General features: G+C 42.9%; 1 protein-coding gene across 1 annotated transcript in view; it reads left to right on the top strand.

Annotated features, from left to right (window-relative positions):
- Nucleotides 1–26,181, top strand: part of LOC8040270 (unconventional myosin-Ie) — a 350,045-nt gene that overhangs the window by 239,203 nt on the left and 84,661 nt on the right. The window contains exons 5-6 of the mRNA XM_029979890.3: nt 12,033–12,120; nt 12,595–12,684. Of these exons, the coding sequence (XP_029835750.2) occupies nt 12,033–12,120; nt 12,595–12,684 (178 nt within the window). The remainder of the gene's footprint in view (nt 1–12,032; nt 12,121–12,594; nt 12,685–26,181) is intronic.

The following is a 26,181-nucleotide window of genomic DNA, read 5'->3' as shown; positions in this document are numbered from 1 at the left end:
CACGATGCTCATCCAGATCGAAACGGGCAAGAGGGGGAGGGGGGGGGGATGGAGCATAGGATTTGTGGGCACCGCAGCAAGATTTCGCTCCACCTGCCCCGAGCTGGGGTGCGTTAACGAACTCGGCCACCTATCCCCCTGCGCCCCCCTCGCCGTGATACGAGTAAAGCCGTGTTCGCCCAAAGGGTGCTCGATTCTCGGTGTGCGATGGTACATGTGACTGCGTATTTATTCGAAAATAAGTATATTGCGGGTATAGGTTGTGGTAGGGTTGCCTTGCTGCATGCCCATCCCGAGGAACAACACGAAGCCGGGGTTTCTATAACAAGAAACTACATTTACTAGTATAACAGGAATGGTTTGCTAGTAGTAAAGTACAACGATACCGTGGCGTTCCACTTACACGTCTTCGTGCCCTCGATCCGTCTCCCCCTTCCGTTGGCGTGTCCCCCTTTTATAGATCTGGACTGCCACAATCAGTATGTGCAGGCTTGCCTCAGTCACCTGGTTGAAGGCAAGTCCAGGAGGCAGTCTATGGGTGGTCGGTAGTGGCCCCTAGGTGCGATGGCGGGCCCTCGCCCCCGAAGGTAGACCAGTGCTATAGGCGTTACCGAAAAAAAGTAACAAAATACGTTACTCGTCACTTGCAAATGACAGGAACGCGTCACCGACCCAGGCTATCTCAAAATAAAAGAAAGGCGCTATCGATGAAAAAGTAACGCACGTTACTTTTGCGTTACTTTTTAACTTATGAATTGACATGTTTTACTGTCTTGATGGTACAGGTATGCATAAGCGCCATATTTCAAGAAACATTATGTCGATCCAGAAACGGAGTATAATTACTTTCTATTCATTTTACGGTTTCACCTAAGAACTCAAGAAAAACGCACAAAAACCTTAAATATTCACATAAGTTCGCGCCTAAAAACAAAAACAAAATGAAGTGTAATTTTGTTAAGTCTTGAGAAAAGTAACGTAAGTACGTTACCCGTTGCTGTTTTGAAAACGTAACGAGGAGGTTACTACGTTAAAGAAAAAAGTAACGCGCTATCGGTAACGCGGTTACTTGTAACGCCATATAAATATATATATATATATATATATATATATTCTAGAAGTGTTTGTAGGTTGATCCCAATTTTTAAGGATAACGAAGTGAACGGAATATTTTACGACCATGCATTTCACAGTGTGCTTCGTGACCCTAGCTAATGTTTTCTGCGCTGGTCGCGTCATCGTACAAACTTTCAAGACCGCGTGCTCCTAAACAGTAGCACTCGCGTTGCATTGCTCGCGTAGAAACTTGACCTGTTCTCACTTCGCACCGGCGCTCCCACCCGAAGTTCGACCGATATATTTGCACCGGGGGCGCACGCGTCGGGCTTCGCCACTTCGCACCGGTGTCCTCGGAGAAGCAGCAGTAGCTGCGGGGGGAGCGTCTCTGTCAGCTCGATGAGGTCGAAATGTTCGCTCACTCTCACACCTAAGTCGAGGGCCAAACCTTTAGCCGCCGTCGCACTTCTAATACACTGTACTGCAAACAGTTTGCATACACTGTCTTGAGGCGTGTTTCTTGCTTGTATGGTACTGGCCTGTGACATGGGTGATGCAATTTTCGGCAGACGTGTTCGAAATAAACGTGCTGTGAACAAACCTGCAGCGTGACGTCGGCGTTAAATCTTTCGTGTCGCCACCTGGTACGTAGCCTCGATGGCGTCATAGGTGATGACGTCACGACCTGGCAACCGTCGTCAGAATAGCGGTCTTCTGGTAGCAGCCTGACGTCGCGGGGCGACTCCAACCTTACGGGACACCGAGACGCCACGTAACCCTGTGTCGTAACGTGGTGCCGTGACGTGACTTTATGACGTCATGTTACTGGGTCACGTGATGCAAGGTCATCTGACCACGTGCTTTTTGCTCGTGGTCGCGTAACATCGCGTGACAACATGGTGTCGCGTGGTACCGTATCGCTACGTGACGCTGATGTCGTGGTGTCGCGGGATGTAGCCTGACGTAACGTCACGTGACGTCACGGAGAATCTAAAATTAGCTACGAATTTTTTCTTGATTTCTATTATAGGTTGGACCTCCTAACATTAAACAACTTTCTCGAGCTAAAAACTAGGGAAAAAAAGATGCCTGCATTTAATGAAGCACGATAATCTAAGTCTGTTTGCGCAAATATTGTGCATATATGCTCTTCCTCCTACACGCTGCTGCTATAAGAGAAGAAGCATCGTAAATTATGGGACAAGCGTGTAGGAGCGCACGATAAACCTTCGTTACGGGAGAAAAAATAACTAGCAACCTTCAGCTAATGAGGGCGAACGGCCTATTACGCTCTAATGAGAATGCCATGCTTCCCGACCCACACTTCTTTTTTATTATCTCCTCTCTTACCGTCCCCGCAAACTAATACATTATCATTCCTCGACCGTCGAACGGGCTGGCTCTCGACGACACTCGGAGCGACTGCTTTCGAAATTAGCCGTCTCTTTCCTTTACCATATTTTCTTGTAGTTCTATAGGCCAACGTTCCGTTCACAAACGAGCCCACGTTTTCCTGCACTCGGTGTTGGAAGTGCGCGCGGGCAGGAACCATACACGCGCGAAACAAACCGTCCGTGCACGCGCACCGCCGACCGCGGTTCCACCGCAGCGACGTGGCACCCCATCAGAGTGCTGAATCGGTATATGTGGCGAGACGTTGGCTTCCTCCGAAAGATACGAGAGTTCTTTCCCCAGCTCAAGAGGCACAATATGAAGGGTGGAATAGGATCCGCTAACGTTCTCGCAAAGTGTTTATGCGTGCGTGCCGATACAGATTCTTTCGTAGAAATCGGACATTACAAATCTACATTGCAGAAAACATTCCAGCTCTTTTATTTTTATTTGGTTGATTCAACCAAAAAAATACGTTTAGGTATTAAGTAAACCTTTGCGCGCAAACGCGAAGGAGCGGACAAGGACAGCGCCCGTCCTTGTCCCCGTATACTTTGTGGTCGTCGTCTTTGTTCGCGCACACAAGTTTATTGAGTGTCGTGAACCAATTCTAGCCCAACCACGAGCCTCGCTAAACGCTCGAGTATGCCCCGTCTTCTTCCCTCACCCGACCCAACACCTCCTAAATCTCTTAAGCCGCAGTTACAGCACACGCATACATGTGCTTCGAAGAATCAGGCACAGTTTTCCTTTGATGAATGTGACAGGTTGCACACAAGGAAGAGACACATTTCAAACATTGTCTGCATTTCTGTCTATGGTACGATGTATTGGCAGCAGGAGTGGGATCCCAGCTTTCAGGCGTTTATTATGCGTGCCCGTTCTGGCAGCTTACGCAGTCGTCTGCATGACGGAGGTTTCGTGAGGTAATTGACCGTACATCCATCCTTGCTATACTTTTTTTTTTTTTTCGTTTTTCTGGGACGGCGAAGTTTTGACGTTTCTCGCTAACAATTAATGAGGAAGGTCAGGTTGAGCAACGCGGCTAAAACTCGAAACCGCAGCTCGACCTCCCCTTCCCCCTTTCCCGTCGTGCGTCATCACTTAAACGTTCAGCGACCGACCCGAGAAGGAGCGCGACGGACGGAAAGGAAAGTGCCCACATTTCTGAGTGTTTCCAACTGCCCGATAGGGGTGATAAGGTTTATCAATATAAAGTTTTGTGTTTTTTTTTTTTTAGTTTGGTGGGGGGGGGGGGGGGGGGGGGAAGGTTAGTCACTTTTTCCGACCGTTTCGGCGTTTTTCTGTATCTGTTCTTAGTGTCTGACGAAAAAAAAAAAAAAAGTCTGCATATATCGGGGTTAATGTACCGGAAAAAGTAGCTGCCTCGCAGACAGTTCAGTGTGTGCCGTGTTCCGGCTCAATACAAAAATAAAACTGTAGATGAAGATTTCTTGCCTTAAACCTGGGGGGCGGAGGGGGGGAGGGCAAAAGGGGGGAGGGGGATTTGTGTTTTTTTTTTTTTTCCTTATTTAAGGACAGGTCTAATATGGTGGTTTTTTGGTTTTCGTCGATTTCGATAAAACCGACTCGGGGATTAATTTTCGGGGTGTATCGGTATTTACCGAGAACACGGAACCATATTTATGGGGCGCATTTGCTGTACTCGAGCTGCGAGGAGGTGACAAAAGTGCCGATCGTCCGCAAGCGTCTCTGACTGTCCACATCGCCTTCGCGACAACGGCGCGCATGGACACCAGGGACCTATTAACGCAGGCCGGAGGTCATTTATATCAGAAACGCCCATGGCCAACTTTCTGGGACATTCCGCGGAGTAAACTTTTTCCAGAAAATATCAAAATTGTAATTGATTTGCGTTTTTACGATTGCCCTTACGATCTTTGGTCGAGAAAAGCAGAGATTCATCATCTTGCGACTCGTAGAGCCGCGGAAAAATAAATCAGACGCGTCCAAGACTTACTGCTTATCGATATGTTGTGACTCTCCTCCAAAATATTCACGGGAAGGATTGCGATGCTCGTTGTTGTCCGGGTGAAATTCTACTTTTAGTACACGCGCCGAAGCGTCGATGTTCGAGAAAGTTGGGAATGCTCCTTAGTTGGAGCTGGTCCCTCTCTTTCATCTAGGCTCTCTGCTGGTATGTGAAGAGGAGTTTTGTTGGATCAGACTGTCGGGGCGCTGTCGCAACACTTAGGCCCCCTATTATTAGCGTTGTTTGCGGGCATCTTGCTCGTTTGGATATTGATTGGACGGAGAGCGCGCTTCAAGCTCTTCTCGACGCCACAATCGGGTGAGTCTGTGTGTACTCGCGAGTTACACAACGACTTACAGACGGCCTGCCTCGGCAGCGTTTGCTTACAAGGTTAACGCGAGCTCGAGAGACGATGTGGACATACCCAGGCCCGTTAGCACGTGACAGAGGCTGGCGTTCGATGGCACTGTGGACACTTATTGGAAAATATACTGTAAGTATTGCTCGAGCAGGGCCGGCCCTAAGGGTGAGCGACCTGGGCGGTAGCCCAGGGCGCCATCAAAAGGGGGTTTTGTATTATTTTTAGCTCTTTTCTTTATTTGAACACAGCTTCCCGACACGACGCTCTATGCTTGATCGCCGTTCGGTTTTGGAATGAGGTTGTCGTCTGACAAAACTCTCGTGTTGGGTCACCACTAAGGTGTTTACAAACAACGTGATGTCGCACCTAGTAGATAGGGGCGTATAAAAAAAAGGGGGGGGGGGGGGGCGCCATGGCCGGCGTTCGCCCAGGTCACTTGATGGTGTAGGGCCGACCCTGTGCTCGAGGGAGGACGAGAAATAAATACACGCCCGGCACGGGTTCAGTGAAATGTTACGAGTTAAATGTGTAGTGTAGTAAAGTACGTTGTTGGGCTAGTTGGTGCATTTTTAGACACCAAATAAAATAGCCAAAAGAGTACATGGAAAGGGAGTAGACCGTACAACCGCCTGTCATGTCTGCTCTCATGTCCTTGTCTCTTCTACATTCTTTAGTGCGCAGCTCTTAGGCACCCGTTTCCGGCCTGAGCGGTGTCGCCGTCGCCGTTGACGTCGGCGTAACCGCGTGGTGCATTATGGGAAACGTCCCATAATGCACCGCGCCGAAACGTCGCGTGACGACGCGCATTTTGCGCGCGAAAGAAGGAGGAGGGGAGGAGGAGAGGGTACGGATGAGGAGGAGGGGCATACCCTCCACTCAGTAGCCTCCCTTCCTCCTCCTCAAGAGCTGCGCTCTAAATCGGCGTTACAAGAAGGTGTCTCTGGAAACAGCCCACTCTGATTTGAACCCTTCTCGTTTGAACCCATTCGCGAAACGCCATCTCGTTTTAACCTTTCGCGCTTTAACCCTTTCTCATTTAAACCCGCTCTCATTTCAACACCGTATTTCAACAGCGTGCTCGAAACATAGGGCAGTGAGGTATAGAAAGGAGGAACAGTTGAGAATGAAGGTTGAAGATGAAGCGAAGTGGCACCAATTCTTGCAGAGCACATGAAACAATTTTCCTTATGCCTGCGTGCCACCCCGAGTCTGCTGACGTAGCTACGTGTTCCCATGGTGACGTGGTTTCAAAAGTGCTAGCGCAGGTTCGGTATTTCATTTTTCTTCTGGCGCTGTTGATGTCATTAAGGTGTTGTCGTGTGCAGCGAACGGATGATTGTGCTCGTCGTGTGTTATAGCTTGTGACGGCTAATTCGAAAGGTCATTTCCCGGCAAAATAATTTGCATATCTTCGGCAAGGGCGTTCGCGTGCTCAAACACTGGCGTGTGCAAGCTTTTCGGGTTGCGCTTCTCAGGCGTGTACCAACAAGTTACCGGCAGAATTTTTTCCAAGCCCCAAGAGGTCGGGCAGCTTGTCAGCCAGACTGTATCCGGTATCGTCACATCCGAATCGGGAAAGGCAACCAATTGAAGCAATGCTCGCTGAAAGTGGCAAATAGCGGGTTCGAGTGACAAACGGAGCCATCGAGTCAGACACCCTTTTGTGCTCTGAAACAAGATAGCAGAAACAACGAAGAGAAAGATCATTTATATTTCAAAGAAAGTCAACATTTTTGGAAGAATTTATTTAGCCTGGGCGAGGTATGTTTGCTCAGGGACATAGGCTGCATCATACATCAGTTTATTTTACAAATCTGTAATAACAGGTTATTACACCGCTGAAAAACAAAAGTATGCATAGTGATGCAGTTCGAAACTTGAATACGCATTACAATTTCAAGGTAGGTGGGCACAATGACAAGACAGGAATCCAAAAAAGGTAATAACAATAAACAGAATATAGACAGCGACTTTGGCAAGCCTCCATAGCAACAGTTAATCAACAATCCAAACAAAGTTTATTAAAATTTGACGCGCGTGCGGGCAGCATCACACTGATTTACACTTCTGCCCTTTCATTAATTTTATATATTAATATTCTGTCAGCTGTACAGACTGTGGTAATGTCAATATTTTGAAAAGCTTTCTGAAGCCGGTTGTGTTTGCACTCATCTCAAAGGTCGTAATTTATGTTGTTGGCGCATGCAGCGCGCTCATTGTAGCATAGAATGAGCGAGGAAGAAGTTAACAGAGTTCACTCGTGGCCCAGGCAAATAAAAACGCCAGTTCACGGTGCTTTGTGTTCGGGTGGAGAAGGTCACGTGGTGTGCCGCTGGCGCTTTTTTTGTTGCCAGTGCCACCGGCTAGGGCTCGCCGGTGCCACCGGTCAGGGCTTGCCGGCGGTCAGGGCTCGCCGGCGAGATCATGACGTTGGATTAATTCGGGTTCGGTGGTTACGTCGAGAATGCGAGTACTATATGCATGCTCCTTGAGATGAGCACGTCTACGCGGGGCGCTGTTCATTGCTCTAATGCAGGGAGTTGTGCGCGCCATAACGCGTTGGGATGCAGACAGTCATGTGGAGCTGCTGCGCTTTTTTCGAAATGCGCGGGTTCGAATGTTGCGCAGCTTGAGGGCTTTCTTACCCGGTACAGTTTTTTTTCTTCATTTCAGTCGTGAATCATCGGGTGCAAATTATGCTCATGTGGCATGTCCTTCGAACATATCGAATTATCTACAACCTATGTCGAAGTGGTCGTCCAGATCTACGAACATTGTATGTTTGGCTGAGTGCCGTCCGTCATGGCGTGGATTGGCATGACCTCTGGATGTCATTCTCCAAGAAGCATTTCAAGGCCCAACAAAGCTTTAGGTGCCTGGACGTTTCCCTAGCCTCATCGTGTACACGGTTAAAATGATAAAAGTCGTTTTGCGAATGGTCAATACCAGAAAGTATGTTTTTAGTAATTTTGAAACGAGAAACGTTAAAATGGAGAAAAGTCGTTTTGAGAAGGGTCGAAACCCGGAGCTTTGTTTTGAGAACGGTTTAAGTGAGAAAGGGAGAAAAGCGAAAGTTGTTTTGCGCTGGGTTGAAATGAGAAGGTAAAGGCGAGAAGGTAGAAATGCGAACGGGTTCAAATGAGAACCACCCGAACTTCTAAACGACTTTCATATTTCTTTTTACCTAAAAAAATACATTTTTTTTTAAGGAATCGCATTAATAGAACCATATAATAGGCACGATGCCACGCAGGAAATTGTAATGCGAAGAAAAGGGACACGTATATTGTAAAAAAACTAACACGTCACGTTCGTTAATGTTTGACAACAATAAAAACATTATTTTTTTTTAAATCCGCAATTTCAATCGATGGATCGGAATGCAACTGTAAATTTTGTCCACTAATTCTCATTCCAATGATTCGTTTTTTCCTCTGCGTTTCGTGCTTGCACGAAACTGCCCGCATTCAGGGATGTCCACACGTGACACACATGACACAGCAACAATAACAACAAAAAAAGAATACACGCGCGCGCTTGCGCTTTTCAGACAATGAATGAACGTTACGGCGTGAGCGTCCCGTGCTCGGTAAGGACATCAACCATGTAAACAGCACGGCTTTTCACATTTTACGTCCTTCTTGTCCTCTCCTCCGCTTTCTTTATTATTTTTTTTCCGGAGATGGGGTGCGGAGGTATTGACGACAGCCAACAGAGCGTGATGAGCACGCGCCTTGCCTCTGTCCTACACTCTAAAAACAGCCCGTGCGTCTGCTTTCCCTTACAACACCTTGGAGAGTCAATCACCACAACTTACGGAGGCAGCTCAGCGAATGGCGTTGCCGAAACATATTTTTAGACCAAAAAAACGCAGCCCTGAGTTGTGACATTAAGCAATGCAAAACGTCACGCTTGCATTGCTTAATGTCACAACTCAGGCTGCGTTTTTTTGGTCTAATCATATGTTTCGGCATCGTCATTCGCTGAGCTTCCTCCATAAATTCAGGTCATGTGCGGAAAAGTAGACGCACGGGTTTTTTTTTTTTTTTTTTTTTTTTTTTAGAGTGTATAGGTCAAAAGCGGAAGATAGCCTCAAAAGAAATAAAAAGTTCTATTTTATTTGGCAGTTGGGAATATGTCTTTGGTTACACCCCACAAGCGCGCAAAAAACGCATTAGTCTTCACATATTTCGTCGGCCACGTTCTGCCGGACCTTAGGACTTCAGTTGCGTCCCCAACACTGACTCGGTTTCCGAGGTAGGGCAGAAATGTAACGAAAGGATCAATATTTTGAAGTGTCTTTCCTCCTCTGTTTTTCTTCGCGTTAAATAAAAGAAAAGAGACTGAAGTTAGAGAAGGAATTTCCGGTATTGCGCAGATCAGACCCGCTCAAACGAGCCGCCCACAGAAAACCGATTGTTGTTCATCGAAGCGCATCGAAATTCCCCTTGGGAGTTTCGATGAGAAAAAAAAATTTAAAAAAAAAAAGCGAAGCACCAATATAAAAGATTGAAACCAGCGTAAAAAAAGATAGGTATCGTGGAGAGGAAAGGGACTGCAAAGTAGTACCCCCCTTTCCCTCAAAAATACAAAATAAATAGAGTATCAACACAGCGATGGCGTTTCCCATGCGTCGTGGAAACGTGCAATTCGGTAGTTGAGCTTCTAAATCGGTGGGGCTGTGTTTCTGTTCGGGTGAATCCGACGAGTTGCGCGCTGAGCGCAATTTCCTAAAAAACGAAATAAAAGGAAGAAAGAAAAAAGAGCGTTTTGACGACGAAACCGTTTAGAATATCGAGTCTGGTTCAACTCTCCAACTCGATGATCGTCGATTTGAGAAAAAGCTTGTAAAGAGTATGTTCTGTTTTCTTTTTTTTTTCTTTTTAGAGTAAAAGGAAGTGCTCACAGCTCTTTTTTTCTTTTCAGGCTTATCAGTTCTTGTATTATGCAAGTTCAGCGTGTAGTATCTCCATGTTTTTGCGCAAGCTTACGGTATTTGTACATGTATTTAAATAGTCCAAATACCACTACCATGGGGTGGAACACGCCCACACTGTTCTTTTTTGGCCTGTCCCACCAGGCGTGAGCGGGGCCGGTCTCACACCTCATCGGTGCCTATACCTACGCTTCCTAATTAGCGAGTTTTAGAATAGGGGGCCCTACAGCTTGGGTGCCCCAAGCTGTGGGCCCCCTATTCTAAAACTTGCTATTACCGCGCAGTATTGCAAACGTTGCTCAAAAAAAAAAAAAAAAAAAAAAAAGGTACGAAGGTTTGTTTTTTGTTTCTTCTCAATCCGGGAACGAGTTCCCTGGGCGAGTTTCACTTTTGCGATATGATGACGTTCTCGTTAAATTTCTCCGACCGGAACGTCCCATTGCAGGAAAGTCTTATTTGCGTACGCTAATTCCATACTCTAGAACATAATTTGGTCGTAAAAGAGCTGCAAGGGGTTCTCTGGCCTGTCCATACTTCGCACTTTAAAAAGTTATTTTAAGTACCCCCTAAAAGGTTCCTTTGTAAAAAAAACAAAAAAACTTATAAGGTAGTCTTTTGAGCTCATTTTCTGATGCGATTGAATTCTTTATGGCCCAGTTGCCTTTCTAGTGCGCCAGGGGGCGATAGTGCTTTAGGGGCCAGGGAGCCGTAGGCTTGAGGCGTCGAAGAACCTTTTAAGAACGGATTTTTTTAGTGTGCATATTGTGCCGGATAATCCGTACGTAAAATAAAGCGAGCGAGTGAAAATATTCGAATTGAATTACATTATTTATATTATACGAATAATACGTGTCGACACGCCGCTATGGTCTCTGTTCCAATTTTTTCGACTACCCCTCAAACACTTCTTAGCTCCGCGAAGTCTGCCTCGCCCCCCCCCACCCCCCCCCCCCCCCCCCCCTTTTTTGGAGCCCCGCCTCTTTCCTAAAAACGTGCGAGGAAGGTGACGTCCGACACCTCAGCCCGGCAATAGGGGTGTGGCGTCGTGTCTCTGGGTTACTCGGCTATACTGTCATTCGAGAAATATCCGTTGGAAGTCGACTGCCGTCCATGTCTGTCGTCGGGAAGCAAAAGAAGCGGGCATAACAAACGGGCGTTCATTCTTCCTTTCCGTAGCAAAACGTTTGTATAAAATCTAAAAAGAAAAAAAAAACGTTTTTACAAGCGGTTTTGTAAATAACAACTGGAGTTATTTTGTTATCCGACGTTGAAATAGCTGCTACTAAAAACCCTAGATGCCTGTCAAACTCTGGTATTAAAGTTAAGTAGACGAGAAGAAAGGAAAAAAAAAAAAAAAAAAGAGAGACGCCGTTCCTCTTGCCGTTTCGTCAAAAACGAAACGTTCCAGTTCCACCACCGCAAGATGAAACAGCGGCGTTCCTTCCTTTCTCGAAACGCAGATCCTCGGAACGAGTTTCAGGAACGTCGTTCCTTGGAACGCCGTTCCGTATACAACACTGCTGTCGCGTATAGAGTTGCCTTAACGAGCAGAATGTCCTCGATATATAACAACGTGTACTGCGTGTAGCTACCCCTTTTTCTTCCTATTAGCTCTTTGTGTTTGGACATACTAGCGATCCACATCTTAGTGGCATTTATTTTATAATGAATGAACATGAAAATAACCCGGAGCTAACTATGACGTTTATGTTTGATGGCTTACAATTGTGCATTATATCTATATTTTGCGTCGCGAATTAACCGATACTCACTTCTTTGTAAAACAAAAATCCGAGAGAAAAAAAAAAGCACCTTTAAATGTTTCCACCAAGTAACGTTCGGAACGAATGACGTACGGTGAATGCGGTGTGATTCCGCGCTCTTTTCCGTGCCCGATTGGTTTAGCCGGCGGCGAGCGCTCAAAGGCGACGAAAGGCGTGACGATTCACTTTTTTTCTTGTTTGATTGGCTCCATTGGTTGGCTGCGCTCGAACTCTGTGTGAAACGGGGTATACTAAATGTTGCCCACTATTACATGACATGCACTAACGTCACATCAACGGCCGTTGTGGAAGTTTTGCCGCTGGAGCCTTCTGCAGCAGACATTTCGCACCATCGAATTTGTTTGTTTGGTTTTATATTGAGAAGAACAATCGAGAATAATTACCAGCAGAACGCAGTGACGTCAAGTTTTTTTTGCCATTAATGTTACGCACCGAGTGAAGTGACTGCGATGCTCCAGGGCCGCTTGAAGTGTTTTTAATGTGTTTTTTTGTGTGTCTCTTTTAATGCAGGGGCGAAAGTGGCGCCGGCAAGACAGTAGCGGCCAAGTACATCATGTCGTACATCGCCCAGGTCTCCGGTGGCGGTCCGCGTGTGCAGGTGATATAATCTTACTTGATTAATTGATCATAATTAATTGAGTTTTTTTTTGTATAACTAACTCCGTATTATATATATATATATATATATATATATATATATATATATATATATTTGTAAGAGGTGGGGGGTTATCCACATGTGCAGGTGTTTAAATGATGACTGATTGATTGATTGATAGATTTATTTATTTAGTGATTGATCGTATAAGTTTGAACTAAGGTTGAACTAATTTATATTCTAGTTACAGTATATATAGATAATACTAAATACTGGTGCTTCCCGCTCAGGTGCTTTGGTAATGATTGATAGACTAAAAGGTAAATGGTTTTTAGCTTTTCTTTTTTTTTTTTTACACAAATAGAAGTTACACGTATTGTTGTACCGATAGATAATTAGAGTACCGAAAAGTTACAAAGCAATTGTTTATGGTAGGCAACATCGTTTTGACTCAATTGCTGTTTTTCTTTTCAGCACGTCAAAGACGTCATTTTGGAGTCCAACACCATCCTGGAAGCCTTCGGGAACGCCAAGACAGTCCGCAACAACAATTCTTCGCGCTTCGTAAGTTCTCGCTTCGACATTTGCGTCTTAGAGCGTCGCAAGGCAGCATAAATGTGTAGACATGTCGCCCCCCCCCCCCCCCCCCCCCCCCCCCCCCCGGTGATCAAGGCAGGGGTGGCGCGGTCGATTCGATGATCCAAGGGCTCCTCCACAGGTTTGATCACGTCGCTTTGACGTGTCCGTCCGATCCGCCAAGCGAACAAACGTTTATTGGGTACATAAAGTGCTATTTGAATACACGTTCGAGCTGTTTACGAACAGGCATGAGTTTGCTCACGCTATCGACCGCTCCAACAGTCGCCATCTGTGCTCTCCCATGTTTGTCTACTGGGATCTGGAACGCATTCTGGGCATGCGCAAGAGCTCTCGTCTGGAGAATTGCGTACGCCTCCCATGCGTTCATGACCCGGTGACTCAGCCGTTTTCGCTCGGGCGATGATAAGCGCTGGAAATGTGTGTACCTTGGAGATACTTCTACACGAAGTAAACATTACGGAAGTAAAATAACTCAACCAGATTTTTCATGATTTTGTTCGCTGCATGCGAAACGACGTCTTGCGCGGGTGTTGGCACGCGAGGCAGCAAATCTTTATTTGCACGTAACGCGTCAATTAAAGAAAAAAAAACTTTTGTGAGTTTAAACAAATATATCGTGCTTCGTTTCGTACCACTTCAAGACGATAGCTGCACTTTCCATTACATCATTCACACGGGGATTCCCTGATCGATGTCGGAAAGGAGTTCTGCAATTCCGTCATTGAAAACCTGTACACACCTATGGATAAGACATCTAATCAACTTAGCGATTGAGCTTTAGAAAAAAAAAAATCTATATGTCTAGGTGGCGAAAACCGCCGCTGAATTTGAAGGTTACAACCCATCTATTCATTTATCCGTGTGTTTTGATATATATGCTCTTTTAAAAACAAAAAAGAAAAAAAAAACAACGTGACAAATTTTATGTAGGTTATGCACGGGGATCGAAAGTCCCGAGTGTTCGATATTATGTGCGTCGGGAAACTGTTGATCTAAAGCGCAGGGCTGCCCCCACACATCCGAGGTATAAAGGGGGAACCTGTATTTTTTTTTTTTTTTTTTGTCTCGCTGAGAAATGGCCAGGTGATTGAACATTCTCGGATTTTGGAATCCTTTCCAACATATTGTTTCACGTGCAAAAAAAAACAAAACAATTTTTTTTAAATATTTGTTTATAGTTCAGTGTCGCGGTCGTAAACGTGACTTGCCAACAGTCTGATCCGATAGATTCTACAACTGTGCAACGTAGAGCGGTGCATACCTCGACCATTGGGAAAGTCCGAGTTTGAAACCGTCCCGATCGATCGCGTACCCGCGGAACGACCGCAGCGTGGCGGAAAGCATTTCCGCCGCGCTTCGGTGGCCAACAATTGAACTCGATAGTCTCTCTGGGCTAATGCGCGTGCATTAGAGTCCGGCTCAATGGGCTTTTACCGCGAGCGAGTTCAGCCGCTGCTTTTACGGTCTCTTTCCCATTGATAACTTTATGTTGGAGCGGGATTTTATTATCTGCGATGGAAGCCTGTAATCGATAGGGATGCTCATTGTTAGAACTTGGGTTTGTGCGGGTGGTGTTGTATTACTAGGCGACAGTCTGTATCGAACAATATATATATATATATATATATATATAACGAAGTGGAGAACTCACGGTGAAAAACAACAAACAGAGGAAGTTTAATCGACAGTTTCGCCGAGAGACTCGACTTCGTCAGGAGATGACATTCAAAAATGTCATCTCCTGTCATGTCATCTCCTCTCATGTCATCTCCTGACGAAGCCGAGTCTCTCGGCGAAACTGTCGATTAAACTTCCTCTGTTTGTTGTTTTTCACCGTGAGTTCTCCACTTCGTTATATATACGCCTTCGGCCCCTTGGCTCCTATGCCACCATGCCCACTATATATATATATATATATATATATAAAACGCACTTGAGACAGTTGTTGGAGTTTTTAAAACATATTATTCGTAAAGTTCGTCGACGTTTCGGTCTGAGACAGACCTTTTTCGAGACTCTCTTTTTTTCAGTCTTTTCAGTCTCGAAAAAGGTCTGTCTCAGGCCAAAACGTCGACGAACTTTACGAATAATACGTTTTAAAAACTTCAACAACCGTCTCAAGTGTGTTTTCTGCCGTATATACTTTTCGTCATCCTGCACTACGTTTTTTTTTCTCTCCCTCTCTCTCTCTATATATATATCGTAAAGGGGCTATTCCTTAAAATAAACAGTACGAAACAAGCCCTAGACAGTTCATCGAATATAATAATAATAATAATAATAAATAATAATAATCCCTTATTTTCCCAATCAAAGTCGGTGGAGACAAGGGGGAAAACTGTCAGAAACAGATTGAGTGGACCTTAACCCTCATATTACAACAGCAGTAGAGCACGTATGAAAATCAAAGCCTTACACATTTGCAAATAAAAAAAAAAGAAACAACAAGACATTGGTGAATTTATATTTTCTAAACTTTCTAAGCGATCGACGACAGTGTGTTTCAATTGGGCATTTCCAGAGCACATTTTCGTCAATCGAAGCTGGTGTACCGCAGGGATTTGTTTTGAGCCCATTAGTGTTCAATATTTATGTTAATGACCTCTACAACGCTGTGTCAATTCGTTGTTTCAGTATGCTGACGATACAGTTATTTTATCCAGAGCTACCAATTATTTAGATGCAATCTCTTCTCTGCAAGCTGCTGCGAATAAAATTATGGACTGGTTTGCAGCTAATTTAATTATTGTTAATACTTCGAAAACGCAGCTCATTTGTTTTCATAACCCCTTGAAAAAAGTTAGGCCAGCCTCTTCTTTATTGCTACATGCGCCCAATTGTTTATTGTGTGCTTGTGAACCGGTAAAATATACATCAACTGTGAAGTATATTGGTAATTTTTTCGACGATGAACTTTCCTGGAACTCTCATCCAGCTCATATTTGTAAGCAGATTCGTTCAGTGTCTTGTTTTCTGTACGAAATTCGATACAATATGCCGTTATCAGTCCGAAAAGTTATTATACATGCTCTAGGCTACAGTGTACTCCGTTATGGCATATCTGTGTACGGTCATTGTGCCCAACGTTGGCAAACCAGAATTAACACAATTCAACATTCTAGGTTAAATAACATTTCCTATGATTTAGGCCTTGATAAAAACGTTGATGTGTTCGCGACTTTATCTATGCCTGACTTTAACTCGTTATCGATTGAAAGTGTCGTGCATAGACATTTTTGGGCTAGCAGCTTTAAGACCCCGTACGTCCCTGCCCGTAATGTCAAACCAAAAGAGATTTATCCGACGCCTCGGTGTTTTACAAGAAATGGTTGTACTGTCCCAGCATGCTTTAATAAACTCCCGTTGAGTGTTATTAATGCCACAACAAGGTATAAACGGAAGAAAGCACCGAGAAGCATTAAAGTATAGCCCCCCCCCCCCTTTTTTTTTTTTGGTTTACCTTGGTTTAATTTTTCGTTTCGTTTCATTTTTATCTTATGTGCTCCATTTGTGGTGTGTGTTTCGTTCGGTGTCTGCCAAACGCTGCCAGACAAGCCCAATGAGGCTTCGGAAGGTCTGTTTTTGTATGTGTAGTTTACATGCAATAATAATAATAATAATAATAATAATAATAATAATAATAATAATAATAATAATAATAATAATAATAATAATAATAATAATAATAATTTAATAATAATAATTTTATTGCACAAATATAAATACAATATATACAAATGCGGGTCCGTCAAAAGCCAATAGCGGCTTGTGGGACTGGACCCGGCAGCGGCGTAGAAAATAGCAAAACTATTCACATGAAAACAAAACAAAAGCCATGAATTATTTGAAATGCAAAAAAGAAAAAAAAAAATATATTAAAAAATCTGAAAAAAATAAGAATACAAGCGAAGAAAACCGAACACCAAGAAGGATCTCTTAAAAAGAAACAAGGTCACTATAACTCTGAAAGAACAACTATAACACTACAATACTGAATGATACAAATAAAGAAAACCGTACATCATCTAGAATGTCTTAGAGCTACAAAGACAAGGTCAATCAAAAAAGCAAAAACACGACAAAAAGAAAAATAGTACTTAACAATCACTTGAAGGAGCTAATGTAGGGACAAGAATAAGTATTTAAAAGTTTAGCATATTGTTTTTAGCTGTCTCTTTAATTGACGTTTTGAGTTCAACTCTAAAAAGGAATCAGGAAGGGCATTAAAAAGTTCAGGCACATAAAACGAGCGTAATCGTTTTCCGTACTTGGTATAAACACGAGGAATGATAAAGCGTTCACAGTTCCTTAGAATACGCTCGGAAACACGGGGGGTCTTAAAGGTGGTAATCCAATAATGCTTCATAATGACACTTCTTTTAAAAAGAGCTGAAAAACGCGGCAAGCGCAAAGATAAAAACAGTTCGTCACTTGGAGTATCGAGAGGAGCGTAAGCTACGCCCCTCAGAATTCCCCTCAATATGCTATCAATTTTATTTTGCCAAATCATCGAACAGTTTGCGTAGACTGTGATACCATAACGTAAAACACCATAGGCTAAAGAGTTGACCACCATCTTTCGAACAGAAAAAGGAAGAAATGATTTTGTGGAATATAACATGCATGATACACTTCGGAGCCTTTTAGCAACATAGCTAAGATGCGAGTTCCAGGACATGTCACTATCAAAATATAACCCCAAGTATTTCGCTGTGAAAACATATTCAATAGGTGAGCAGCTGCAGCTAGCACACTTTGACGTGTGGAGCACAAATGGAAAATCAAGGCATTTATGTTTCAATGGACTGCAGAAACACATCAGTTTTGTTTTTTGAACGTTAATTTTGATAAGATTCGTTTGAAACCAGTCCATTACCTTTGTAGCATTAACTTGTAACAGGTTAAGTGCACTGCGCAAATTTATATGGCGGGAAAGTAACAAAGTATCATCTGCGTATTGAAAGATGTCACCACCTGACATCGCCTTAGCAAGATCGTTCACATACAGATTAAACAGTAGAGGAGACAACACAGAACCTTGAGGAACTCCGGCTTTAAGAAATACTTTGGCGCTCTGGGTATTGTTAACAGAAACCCGCTGTGTCCGGTTCGTCAGAAAGTCTTCAAGTATATTAAAGAAAGGACCCCTAAACCCGTAGTCAAACAACTTTTTGATTAATATTTTGTGACTAATGGAATCGAACGCCTTAGAAACATCTAAAAAAAGAGCGCAGGCATATTTGTTGTTTTCCAAAGTGTCGTGTAGCTTATCCACAAAATCTTCGAGAAGTGAATCCGTGCCACGTCCCGGGATAAAACCGTGCTGAGACGGCGAAAAAAGATCAAACTTTTCCAGGAACGCTGTCATTGCTTTTAAAAGGTGCTTCTCAAGTATCAAAGATAAACACGAGAGAATAGATATTGGTCTGTAACTTTCTACGCTATCATGCTTTCCTCCTTTGTAAAGCGGTCTGACAATGGCACTTTTTAGCCCAACTGGAATGACCCCTGAGCTGATAGTCCCATTCATTACGTAAAGCAGAATACCAGACAGAACGTCGAAATTTCGCCGTAAGTCGCTGATGCGAATATTATCTGCTCCGGGAGCCTTGCTAGGCTTAAAACTAAATACAAGATTACGCAGGTCCTGTGGTGTCATGCTTGGCAAGAACGCTGAGGCCGAACAAGAGCGGTTCAAGTTAATAGGAATGATATTTTTGTCGTTTGATACACCTGACACGGAAGCAAAGAAGCAATTAAAAGTGTCAGTAACCGATTGTAAGTCGGTTCCGAAATGCTTGGTAATTGCGTCATCTATCGAAGACTTGTTTGAAACTCCTTTAACCTCATTTACCAAGGCCCAGGTTTTATAAATATCAAAACGTGATCTATAAAACTTATTTTGAAAGTGCTGACGTTTTTTGCAGCGAATTATGGCATTTACACGATTTCTACAACTTTGGTATTGCAAACGGAATTCATTATCATTCGGGAAACGGCGGCATCGTGCCCATAACATATCTTTCTCTTTGATCACAGATAAGACGTCTGTGGTAAGCCAAGGTTGATTCTGCCTGCGCTTTCTTACAGTTATTGTTTTTACGCTCATGGATTTGAAATCCGACAGAATATCAATTAGCTTAAGATACGCATCCTGGTGATTAAAATTTTCAATAAGTATATTCCAATTATAAGAAGAAATTAATCTATCAAACTGACGGGAATCCACGATTGTTGTTTCTTTTTGCTGTTGTATAGGTTTTTCTGAAATACCACAAAAGTTAATGCGACACGCTACGAAGTAATGGTCCGCCAATTTTCGCAAGATTACTGCCGATGTTACAGGTATACCAGAGTTTCTAACGTTTATATGATCAAGGCAAGACGAAACCAATTTATCGGACAGGTGTTCCTCTCGTGTTGGTACATTTATTATGCATTCGATGCCGTAGTTAGCGAGAATATTTAAATAGTCACATACGAATGATCTTGAAGGCTTCATTACGTCAATATTTAGGTCACCCACGATGCAAAGTTTACTGGTAGACGCTATACTTTCTAAATTAGTATTTAACTCCTCTAGAAATTTGTTCACATTTTCTGAAGGTGGCCTATACACCGAAAATAGAAATATTTCGAAATTATTTTTAGTTAACTTCAGCGAGAGACACTCGGCATGATTAAAGGAGACCGCTAAATCTACTACTGACCATGTTTTGTTTACATACACGGCTATTCCTCCTCCCCTCCCTGCGTCACGCGTCAAAAAGAAGCTGTCAAATCCCGGTAAAGAAAACTGATCCTGTGAAACGAAAACCTCCCGAACATTTATTTCGGTTAAAACGAAAACGTCGACAGAGTTCTCGACTGCTCGAGCAATCAACTGAAATTCATCCCAATATTTTCTAATGCTTCTTAGGTTAACATGCAGTACAGTGAGCGCACTAGCACTAGGCGGGAAAAGGTCAAGAAACGAAGGAAAGCCAGAAAGTACTACTGGGTTTTCCATTATCATACTATTTTTTGTAAATCCCTAGTGCCAGAGATGCGCACTGCCGTCGAGTTTTCGTCCTTTTTTGCAAAGATAGTAGCGTTCTTTACCCAAACAAATTTGTAGGATTTGTCCCTGCCTTTGGTTCTGGCTTGCCAGAACAGGTCCTTGTTTGTTCTTGTCAGGTTGTCGTTGAAATAATAATAATAATAATAATAATAATAATAATAATAATAATAATAATAATAATAATAATAATAATAATAATAATAATAATAATAATAATCAATCAATCAATCAATCAATCAATCAATGTTTTTATTCGTGCCCGGGAACAACCTTGCGGTCTTGGTACAGGTGCACTGTGTTAACATGTAAGGCAGAACAGGGTATAAAGCAATAGTACGGACAACACAAACAACGGACAAGCCCTAGAAAAATACACTTAAAAATTATAAAAAGTAAACACAAAGTCACAACATACGATAAGCTTAAGGGTACTACCGCCAACACCAATTGCTAGAAAGAAAGAAAAAAAAATGCATTCAAAGTGGGGAATTTCGGCGTGAACGCCGCAAGTTAGTGCATACAGTTCTAATTTAAGTGATGGCCTTTAAAGTTTTTACAAACTGCAGCGTGTTATTGTTAAATATGTCGAGTGTTTCAGAAAAAGAAGAATTATAAGTATGCCCAAGTCTGGACACAGGATCGTGGAGGTTGAGTAGACGCCTGTTGCAGAAGGACGCATTTTGCCTTGTTGTTTTTAGAGGAATTTTTAAGAGTACTCTTGACGTCAATACCGTGCAATCAGTGACGGCGTGGACAAGTTTGTATAAAAATAAGATATCGGCAAGTTCTCTCCTACGAAGCAGGGTAGGTAGTGCCACGCTACGCTGAACAGGGACAGGGACATCAGTAGTGGTGGGTACAATGCGCGCTGAGCAACGATGTCTATAGATGGAAAGAAACTTGTTCTGAACCCGTTCTATTTTCAAGGAATTTGTGGCACAAATTCCATTCCATACAACAGAAGCGTATTCAAGCTGTGGTCGACACAATGCACTGTAGAGTATAAGAAATGTGCAGGGGTTAATAAACTCTTTAGTGATGCGGCACGCACTACCGAGCGTGCGTAGAGCTGCGTTCACGATGTGATCCACATGACTGGAGAAGATTAAGGTGCTGTCAAACACTACGCCAAGATCTTTGATTCTGTTCATACGTTCCAAAAGGTCTGTCTGAATAACATATGGGAATACAATGTTATGTGTCTTACGAGTGTACGACACGACTTTCGTTTTAGAGCTATTTATCTTTAGGTCATTCCCCCGGCACCATTCTTCAAAAGCATCAACATCTCTCTGTAGCAAAACACAGTCTCGGTCTTCTCGTACCTCCATAAACATCTTAATATCATCTGCGTACTGAAGAAATGAAGAGTGACGAATCACAGTCGAAACATCATTAACAAAAACTGAAAACAGAAGAGGTCCGAGAACGGAGCCCTGAGGCACACCCGTTGTCGCCTCATAAGTAGCAGAAAAATTATTATTCGAGCTAACAAAGCACTTCCGGTCACGCAAATAACTTTCGAGCAATGAAAGCAATGAGTTGTGAATATCTAGCTTTGACAGTTTAGCCAGTAACATTTCATGATTAACAATGTCAAACGCTTTACTCAAGTCAATCACATCAAGCTGGCCTCTGTTAGCGACGGCGTGAGCAGCGGTTGACATAAAACAGGCGAGATTAGTTGTGGTCGAGCGACCCGCCATAAATCCATGTTGGTTAGGGATAAGATAACGCTTGAGATTGAATGACAATATTTTGTGTAGTGCCACTTCGAGGAGCTTCGAAAATGTGCAAAGAAGAGATATAGGTCTGTAGTTCGACACATTTGTTTTTGGACCGGACTTATGCACAGGTACAACAAGTGCCGTTTTCCACATGGCGGGAAAGACCTCATTCTTTAGGCAGTTGTTAAAAATCTGTACTAGAACAGGAATAAATATGGCACTGTATGCCTTCAAGAGGACTGACGGAATACCATCATGGCCAGAAGACAATGATGGTTTCATTTTTTTTACACACTCATGCAGTAGCTCCTCGTCAAAGAGTGCAATACAGGATGCATTCCCAGAGACAGCTGGCGCGGCAGTAGTTGAAGGGATTGGATGATGCTTAAAAACAGACTGGAAGTGGCGTGCAAAAATTTCACAAACATCTGTCGTCGAGTTTCCCTGTGAGTCCAGCAGGGTGATCTCTCCTCTACCTTTTTTCTGGGACCGAGAGCGAACATACTTCCAGAATTCTTTGGGATTTTTAGTTAGCTGCAACTCGACGGAATCAGTGTACGCCTGACGATCACGTTTAAAAACTTCCTTGCAGAGAGACCTAAAGTGCCCAAATTCTGATTTTAATTCGGGGGTATCGTTCTTTTTAAACTTTCGATGAGCGCGCAATTTCTTATTCATTAAAGTACGTAATTCGTGCGAGAACCAGAAGGGAAACTTTGAGCCTGATGTTTTACGAAGCGGGATGAATTGATCCATTCCTTCTGGGACGATTCGAGTGAAATCGCGAACCTGTTGATCAACGTCAGAACACAGGATAATTGAGGACCAGTCGTAATTGGAGAAATGATCGTACAAACTAACATAATCTCCAGCGCAAAAATTGTGTCTATTCCCTTCAGGATGTTTCCGTGAACAACGTCTCATGCCCTGTCGGACAGGTATACTAATCTCCAAAGGGGGGTGATATCCGTCGGGGGGAACCAAGCCTGACGCACCCTCAGTTACATCTATGCAGTCAAGATCCGAGAAGCAAAGATCAAGCATGTTGCCCTGGGTGTTCGGGATACAGTTATATTGTCTTAATAATAATAATAATAATAATAATAATAATAATAATAATAATAATAATAATAATAATAATCAATCAATCAATCAATCAATGTTTTTATTCGTGCCCGGGAACAACCTTGCGGTCTTGGTACAGGTGCACTGTGTTAACATGTAAGGCAGAACAGGGTATAAAGCAATAGTACGGACAACACAAACAACGGACAAGCCCTAGAAAAATACACTTAAAAATTATAAAAAGTAAACACAAAGTCACAACATACGATAAGCTTAAGGGTACTACCGCCAACACCAATTGCTAGAAAGAAAGAAAAAAAAATGCATTCAAAGTGGGGAATTTCGGCGTGAACGCCGCAAGTTAGTGCATACAGTTCTAATTTAAGTGATGGCCTTTAAAGTTTTTACAAACTGCAGCGTGTTATTGTTAAATATGTCGAGTGTTTCAGAAAAAGAAGAATTATAAGTATGCCCAAGTCTGGACACAGGATCGTGGAGGTTGAGTAGACGCCTGTTGCAGAAGGACGCATTTTGCCTTGTTGTTTTTAGAGGAATTTTTAAGAGTACTCTTGACGTCAATACCGTGCAATCAGTGACGGCGTGGACAAGTTTGTATAAAAATAAGATATCGGCAAGTTCTCTCCTACGAAGCAGGGTAGGTAGTGCCACGCTACGCTGAACAGGGACAGGGACATCAGTAGTGGTGGGTACAATGCGCGCTGAGCAACGATGTCTATAGATGGAAAGAAACTTGTTCTGAACCCGTTCTATTTTCAAGGAATTTGTGGCACAAATTCCATTCCATACAACAGAAGCGTATTCAAGCTGTGGTCGACACAATGCACTGTAGAGTATAAGAAATGTGCAGGGGTTAATAAACTCTTTAGTGATGCGGCACGCACTACCGAGCGTGCGTAGAGCTGCGTTCACGATGTGATCCACATGACTGGAGAAGATTAAGGTGCTGTCAAACACTACGCCAAGATCTTTGATTCTGTTCATACGTTCCAAAAGGTCTGTCTGAATAACATATGGGAATACAATGTTATGTGTCTTACGAGTGTACGACACGACTTTCGTTTTAGAGCTATTTATCTTTAGGTCATTCCCCCGGCACCATTCTTCAAAAGCATCAACATCTCTCTGTAGCAAAACACAGTCTCGGTCTTCTCGTACCTCCATAAACATCTTAATATCATCTGCGTACTGAAGAAATGAAGAGTGACGAATCACAGTCGAAACATCATTAACAAAAACTGAAAACAGAAGAGGTCCGAGAACGGAGCCCTGAGGCACACCCGTTGTCGCCTCATAAGTAGCAGAAAAATTATTATTCGAGCTAACAAAGCACTTCCGGTCACGCAAATAACTTTCGAGCAATGAAAGCAATGAGTTGTGAATATCTAGCTTTGACAGTTTAGCCAGTAACATTTCATGATTAACAATGTCAAACGCTTTACTCAAGTCAATCACATCAAGCTGGCCTCTGTTAGCGACGGCGTGAGCAGCGGTTGACATAAAACAGGCGAGATTAGTTGTGGTCGAGCGACCCGCCATAAATCCATGTTGGTTAGGGATAAGATAACGCTTGAGATTGAATGACAATATTTTGTGTAGTGCCACTTCGAGGAGCTTCGAAAATGTGCAAAGAAGAGATATAGGTCTGTAGTTCGACACATTTGTTTTTGGACCGGACTTATGCACAGGTACAACAAGTGCCGTTTTCCACATGGCGGGAAAGACCTCATTCTTTAGGCAGTTGTTAAAAATCTGTACTAGAACAGGAATAAATATGGCACTGTATGCCTTCAAGAGGACTGACGGAATACCATCATGGCCAGAAGACAATGATGGTTTCATTTTTTTTACACACTCATGCAGTAGCTCCTCGTCAAAGAGTGCAATACAGGATGCATTCCCAGAGACAGCTGGCGCGGCAGTAGTTGAAGGGATTGGATGATGCTTAAAAACAGACTGGAAGTGGCGTGCAAAAATTTCACAAACATCTGTCGTCGAGTTTCCCTGTGAGTCCAGCAGGGTGATCTCTCCTCTACCTTTTTTCTGGGACCGAGAGCGAACATACTTCCAGAATTCTTTGGGATTTTTAGTTAGCTGCAACTCGACGGAATCAGTGTACGCCTGACGATCACGTTTAAAAACTTCCTTGCAGAGAGACCTAAAGTGCCCAAATTCTGATTTTAATTCGGGGGTATCGTTCTTTTTAAACTTTCGATGAGCGCGCAATTTCTTATTCATTAAAGTACGTAATTCGTGCGAGAACCAGAAGGGAAACTTTGAGCCTGATGTTTTACGATAATAATAATAATAATAATAATAATAATAATAATAATAATAATAATAATAATAATAATAATAATGTTTATTTACGCGTGTAGTTCACTTCATAGTGAGGCGGGTCTGTCAAAGCCTGACAAAAGGCTTGTTGGACAAGACCCCACTGTTTGTGATAAAAAAGCGTCCCCACACACGAAAGCTTCCAAGCTCAACATACATCACAATATAAACGATGATGGTCACACAAACACATGCACATACACAGCACAGTTAAAAACTTGCACTTTTAGATCGGAGCATTTGCTTTAGTTTTTTTAGTGAGTCCACAGTGCAAACATCGTCCGGTAGGCTATTAAATATATAGGAAACATAAAAATTCCGAATTCCTTTTCCGTAGTTTGTCACAACAAAAGGCATTTCATAGCGCTCGGTATGTCGAAGTGATCTAGATACGACATGAGGTACTCTGAAATTATCACACCAAAAGTGTTTCAATATAACGGTCTGAACCAATAAGGAGTGGAACAATGGCAAGCTCAAGACTGCTATGATCTCTTCTTCAGTTTGCGATATGGAACCATAAACAATGCTTTTAAATATTCCTTTTAAGACTGAGTCTATTTTTTGACCCCATCGTCCTGGGCTGTGACCAAAAATAGTTATTCCGTAACGCAAAACACTGTATGCCAAAGCGTGAGCTATTGTCTTTTTCGTTGAATAAGGTATTAAAGATCTGGTATTTTACAGTAAACAAGATACATTTCTCAGTCGTTTACAAAGTTTTGACAGATGAGAATTCCACGACAAATCACTTTCGAATTGAATTCCTAAATATTTAACTTGATCTACATAAGATATGGGACAACAGTTACAAGATGTACAAAGAGAGGTATGCATATATATAGGATGATTGGGCGTTAACATCTTAAGAGGATTACGAAAGCAGACAAGCTGAGTTTTAGATGCATTTATCGTAAGACAATTTGTCTTAAACCAGTCATTAAGTTGACAAGTGTCCTCTTGGAGTAATGCGATTGCTACAGGATAATCAAGATGTTTCGAAAGCAACACTGTGTCATCCGCATATTGGAACAATTTACATGTTGAAACTGAGTTAGACATATCGTTTACAAAAATGTTAAAAAGAAGAGGTGACAAAACAGAACCTTGGGGAACACCAGCCTTTAAGGTAACTCGGGAGCTTCGACTATTACCTATAGAAACTAGCTGTGTCCTCTCAGTTAAAAAGTTCCGGAGAAGAGAAAGAAATGTGCCACGGAATCCAATGTTTTGCAATTTTGTTAGTAAAATATT

This window comes from Ixodes scapularis, unplaced genomic scaffold, assembly GCF_016920785.2.
Source record: "Ixodes scapularis isolate PalLabHiFi unplaced genomic scaffold, ASM1692078v2 PGA_scaffold11__112_contigs__length_91849675, whole genome shotgun sequence".
Classification (NCBI taxonomy): domain Eukaryota; kingdom Metazoa; phylum Arthropoda; class Arachnida; order Ixodida; family Ixodidae; genus Ixodes; species Ixodes scapularis.
This window is presented reverse-complemented; position numbering and strand designations above follow the sequence as displayed.